Source organism: Chrysochloris asiatica, unplaced genomic scaffold, assembly GCF_000296735.1.
Source record: "Chrysochloris asiatica unplaced genomic scaffold, ChrAsi1.0 scaffold00039, whole genome shotgun sequence".
Classification (NCBI taxonomy): Eukaryota; Metazoa; Chordata; class Mammalia; order Afrosoricida; family Chrysochloridae; genus Chrysochloris; species Chrysochloris asiatica.
In genome coordinates, this window is record NW_006408557.1 from 14,406,297 (window position 1) to 14,412,296 (window position 6,000).

The 6,000-nt window shown below is 46.5% G+C and overlaps 1 protein-coding gene across 1 annotated transcript; it reads left to right on the forward strand.

Annotated features, from left to right (window-relative positions):
• Positions 1 to 1,572: 1,572 nt before the first annotated feature.
• SSTR4 (somatostatin receptor 4) lies at positions 1,573 to 2,216 on the forward strand. Its single transcript, XM_006878244.1, is given in 4 exon segments — positions 1,573 to 1,766; positions 1,768 to 1,982; positions 1,985 to 2,089; positions 2,092 to 2,216. Coding segments are annotated over 4 exon segments (639 nt in total).
• The last annotated feature ends 3,784 nt before the right edge of the window (positions 2,217 to 6,000 follow it).

A 6,000-nucleotide genomic window follows, 5' to 3' on the forward strand; every position in this document is an offset into this window, starting at 1 on the left:
ATGGACTGGCCAAGTGGCAGCATCAGTGGACTCAAACGTGGCAACAGTAGTGAGGTTGGTCCAGAATTGGGCAGTGTTTCCTTCTGCTGTGCATAAGGTCACTATGGGTCGGTACCAACCCGATGCCACCTAACAGCAACAAACAACATCACATCAACAGGATAAAGAAGAAAAATCATATGGTTCTATCAATAAACCTGTTGCTGTTGATTCCAACTCATAGTGACCCTTTGTAGGACAAAGTAGAACTGCTCCATTGGGTTGACAAGGCTGCAATCTTTATATAGGGGTGAGGGGTGGGGCTTGGAGGAGGAAGAACCCCAGGCTGGAATCCTGGTCCTTCTCAACCCTGGTTCCCAGCTTTATTTCAGAAACCTCTTGCTGATATCCATTAGGTAAGGCTGAGGCAGGAGCAAGATGAAGGTGTCCACAGAGTCCTTAGTGTCAGTTGTTCCTGCCGCGTAGATAGCCTCTTTGGACCCATCTCTGCAGCTGGTCTCCATTCTCTGAGACACTCCACCTCTATCCCGCGGACATCTAAATGAAAATAGACCAGGTATTTAGTAGGTGTTCAGGGGTTGGGGGCACTTGGGGCCCACTCATTCACCAACAGGCTTCAGGTTCTGCGTCCACATAGTGGGTATCCATGTTGGTACCTGCTCTGTTGGTCAAGATTAGGATTAAAGGAGCTAGGGGTGGGGGTGGGGGCGGGTATGGAGTTGTCCACCGTGGGGCAATTGACTGCGCGCTATAGGTAGTTAGTTCTTAGCCAATCCCAGCGCTCGCGGCTGCTGGTCACCTAGATTAAAGCAGAGAAGTGGGTTGCCAAGGGCTGGGAAAGTTGATTCCGGCTGGAAGGTAGATGGAGGTGGGGCGGGGCGGGCAGACGCTGTCCCTGGTATGGCGTGACAGGGAACTACCAGGGGCGGAGTAGCGGGAGAAGAGGACTCTGCAGAGACCACAAGATTGGAAGTGCGGGGCGTGGAAGGGACAGAGAGTAACGCTGCGGGCTGGCGGTCGCCGGCTGAGTCGGGTGCCCGGGCATCAGATAGTTCACCTTGGTGCCTGCAGAGGGCTGTTCTGGCAGAGTGAGCCTAGAGAAGTTAGCTTGCGCGGACACCATGGGCCCCGCCGCTCTGCACCCCAGTCATGAACAAACTCACGACACAGAGCCCCGGGGACGAGGAAGGGCTGGAAACTGCCTGGCGCCCTGAGGCCAACACCAGCCGCGACCCAGAGGAGGAGGCAGGCGCGGTGGTGACCTTCGTCATTCAATGCATCTACGCGCTGGTGTGCTGGGTGGGCAATGTCATGGTCATCTTCGTGTTCCTCCGCTACTCCAAGATGAAGATGGCCACCAACATCTACTTGCTCAACCTAATCGTTGCAGCTCTTCATACTGAGGGTAACCTTTGTGGCCTCATGGGTCGTCCTGCACCACTGGTCTTTTGGATCAGTGTTCTGAAGCACAGTGCTCAGCGTGAACCAAGACACCGCCCCGCCGTGGTGTACTCTCTGTGTACCGCCACCTACAAGCGGCCCAGCGTAGTTAAAGCTGATTAACTTGGGTGTATGCTATTTTCCTTGCTGGTCAACCTACCAATAGCCACCTTATCAGCCTGCAACCTGTATTGGTAGCACCCAGCCTGGTCGGTGGTCTTCGTGGTTTATTCGTTTCTGCTGGGCTTACTTTTGCTTGTGCTAGCCATTGGCTTATACTATACATTCTCATGGTGAGAAGTGGCTCTGCCCGCTGCCTGGCAGCAGTGGTTGCTCAGAGATCAGTAGGCTGATGTCAATAGTGGTGGCTGTCTTTGTGCTTTGCTGGATACCTTTCTACGTGGTGCAGCTGCTGAACCTCTTTGTAACCAGCCTCGATGACACCGTCAATCAAGTGTCTCTCATCCTCTGCTATGCTAACCACTGCGCCAACCCCATTCTCTATGGTTTTCTCTCTGACAACTGCCGCCGTTTCGTCCAGCGGAGTTTTCTGTCTGTGCAGAAATTGTGGCAGGAGGTGCTAAGGAAGAACCTGTGGACTTTTATGCCACTGCCCTCAAGAGCCATGCTGGGGCCTGGTGCATATGTGCTAACTGCCTAGCCAGCAGGAGCCTGTGCAGCCTGTACAGCCAGAGGCAAGACCCTCTCAACAGGGCCGCTTGCTTCTGAAAAATACTGTTGCCCTCTTCTTGGTTCACCTAAGAACCAAGTCCTGAATATCACTTAAAAACCACCACCTGACGCCCCCAAACCAACCCCTTCCAGCAATCTGCGTGCTTGGCCTTGAAGGAAGGCATGGAGTTTGGCTGCTTTTCTTTTCACCCCAGGACTCTAGCTGTCAGGAGAGCACTTCCTGGGGGGTGGAATCTTATGGAAATTGATCTAGGATGTTATTCAATCCTGAATCTCTGGCTGTTTTTTCAAGAATGGGAGGAATGGCTGCCTGCATAGGACTTGTTTCAGCAACCCAGCTTGGGAGAAGAACATCAGGAGTGTGGAGATATGCTGTGCCTTGTTCTCATTATATTCTTTACCAAGTTCAACATACAGCATGTACTTGAGAGAGATGGGAGAAAGAAGGATGCCTCCTAACACACATTCTTTGCTTCTGCTCCTGGCTTGTTGTTGTTAGGTGCCATAGAGTCAGTATCCACTCACAGTGACCTTATGCACAGCAGAACGAAACACTACCCACCTGGGTACCTTGTTGCTAAGTGATACTTGTTTGTGACAGCCTGAGACGCCTGCATTTCCACCCTCCAGATCAAACTTCTGTCTGCAATCACCCATTTCCTGGGTCATCCTGGGTCAGTAGCAGACTTCCTATGAGTGAAAAGGTTTGAAGTGAGAGGCATGAAGTAGGATTTATTACCAGCCATGAAATTGAGTTGTGGTGTTGGAGGAGAATACTGAAAGTGCCATGGACTGCCAAAAGAACCAATCGATCTGTTTTGGAAGAAGTGCAGCCAGAGTGCTCCTTGGAGGCCAAGATGGCTAAGCTTCATCTCTCATACTTTGGACATATTGTCCGGAGGGAACAGTCACTGGAGAAGGATGTCATGCTTGGTAAGGTGGAGGGTCAGAGAAAAAGAGGAAGACCCCCAACGAGATGGATTGGCCAGGTGGCATCATTGATGGACTCAAGTGTGGCAACGGTGGTGAGGTTGGCCCAGGATCGGACATTGTTTCGTTCTGCTGTGCATGGGGTCACTATGAGTCAGTTCTGACTCGATGGCACCTGACAACAACAACAACAACGTGAAATGAGGTCAGTAATAGAGAAGCAAAGAGAATAAAATCTCATCTAGCTCCTATGATGTGATTTTTGCCCTCACTGTTCCATGGGGAAAATGAGAACTCATTAAGAAGGTACTTTATACTGGGGTCAGGGAAAACAGACAGAAGAGCAGGGATGAAAACCAGCCTAGATTTTGCATCGAGAATACAACTCTATCACTCACGATTTTTTTTTTAATCCAAGTTCATTAGAACATCAGATGGCTGTGAAATAATAAACATACGTAGTCGATCATAGTAAAAGGCCTTAACTTTTTCCTGGTGCTAACCAAAGGAAAAATGATCAATCCCAGGAGGAAAAGGATTTAAGAGGAACATTAATTTTACTTTGCTAGGAGCAGAGGTAGGGACTATGCAATGTTTTTTAATGCTTGTATTGGAATCTGGATTGGAAACATGCTATTAAACATGTGTTGGATTCTCTTTACGGGATCCTCACTTAGTTTGTTTTACGTAGCAAAAGTTGATTCTGGCTTTGATTAGCCCAGTCCTGGTAGTGAAGGGAATTGATGCTGGAGAGGGAGAGATGAGGAATCTCTAGAGCAACCTCCTTTGCTCTTCAGATAAAACATCCAGGACCTGATAGCCTGGCCTTGGTTGTTCTTGGAGAGCCAGTAGATATTCAGAGCTTTGCACATGTGAGCTCTTGTGAGGGTAAAGAAGATCCAGGATAATACCAAGAAAAAGGAAGGACAAGGACTTCTGCCTTCCATGGGACCCAGATCTCCTTTCTCTAAGAACTGAACATGAACATCCCCCTGATGTATTTGGGCCTCAGCTAGAGCTGTGCCTTATACAAGGACAGATTGTTGCTGTTGTTATGTGCCGTGGAGTCGTTTCCAACTCATAGCGACCCTGTACAGGGTTTCCCTGTACAGGCTGTAAATCTTTACAGGAGCAGAACACCTCATCTTTCTCCCGCGGAACAGCTGGTAGTTTTGAACTGCTGACCTTGCGGTTTGCAGCCCAATTCATAATCACTACGCTACCAGAGCTCCAAGGACAGATTATCCAGTAAGAGAGATGTGGTGAAAAGTCCATGTGAAATTATTTTACACATTAGTAAGTAAGCACAAGTAGTACATGTTTATCTTGCTTACTGGGTAGTCCATGCCTGTCGGGGAGTATAAATTTGAAAAAGAGGCTTTGATTATTTAGAGAAGTGCTGTGGGATTGAGAGAGATAGAGATGCCATCCATACCTAGAATTAGAATCACTGATGTATAAAACTGTGCGATATTCACTACAGATTAGTAAGGAAACAAAAGGACAGCTGTGCTAAGATGATTTGGTAATGCAATCACTAACCTGTGCTTGTTTCTGTCTGTTTGGCATGACTTAACCAAAGATGGTTCCGATCAGTGGCTACTTTGTGGGACCGTTCCTCTTTCTAAGTTAAATTTCCTATGCAGTAAATTAAAACCAAAGGCTCCTGAATTAAGAAATTGCAACTGAAAATCTTCAGAGATTAGTATGTTGAGACCTCTCAAAGATATCAAAATAGCAAAATAAGTTTTCTGTGGAATACTATTTCTACATTGATTACACAGAATGACGTAATATAGAATATCGTTTCCGACGTATATAAGAAAAACAAGGAATTGCAAATCAAAGCTCTGTAGTTCCCTCCGCTCCTATGCTGGAAGCCACTTCTCTGTGCCATCCTCTCCCTTCTTAACCTTTTGTCTGAACTCCTTTTATTCCCTAAAGACTCTACTAAAGATTCAAAGTCAAAGAATCCAAAGCCCATTCCTGAAATGCTTTTTAAGATTCACCCGACAGAGTCTGGAATGGGTCCCAGAGAAAATCCAGAAAATATTATTACTTCGTTTATTCCCTGGACCTGCACAGAACTACACAGTATTGTTAAAGATTTTCCAAAAGTGCATGAGAATTCTTACAATTTTGTTGAGGAATTTAAAGTCCTTGTCAATTAGTCCATACACTAGTTGTCACTGGGGAGGTCAAATTATGGTTACAATATGCTGATTGAAAAGATCCCCAAAAGAATTTAGCTCTGGACATAAGCAAACAGTCCAAACCCTTCTTGCAGAAGTTTAAGATAGGGTGTCTGGGGACAATGCAGAGACTTTTCCCATGGAGCCACTAAACCCTCAAGGAGAAGTAACTTGCTTAATGGATAAATCTTCCAATTTTTAATTGATAGAGAAGTTACCCTATCTGCAATTAATCCCATGTGTTTACAAAAGGCCCTTCCCCAGAGAAATAAAGATCTTAAGAATAGTGGGGATTACTAATAAAATACAAACACTGAATCATTTCCAGCCTGTGAAAATTGGCTCCCTTGAGGATCTGCATCCTTTTTTGTTTAGTCCTGAGACTCCTGTTAATTTAATTGTTGTTGTTGTTAAGTGCCATAGAGTCAGTTCCCACTCAGCTGTGTATGTTGTTGTTGTTGTTAGGTGTCATCGAGTCGGTACTGACTCATAGCAACCCTATGCACAGCAGAACGAAACACTGCCTAATCCTGGGTCAACCTCACTAGTGTTGCTACACTTGAGTCCATCAATGCTGCTACCTGGCCAATCCATGTGTATTAACTTTGCCTGAAAATCAAAACTTAAGGAGAGTGTTAGGTGCTGCCAAGCCAGTTCCAACTCTCAGAAGCCCTATGCACAACAGAACAAAATACTGTCCAATCCAGCACCATCCTCATAATTGTTGTTATGCTTGACCCTATTG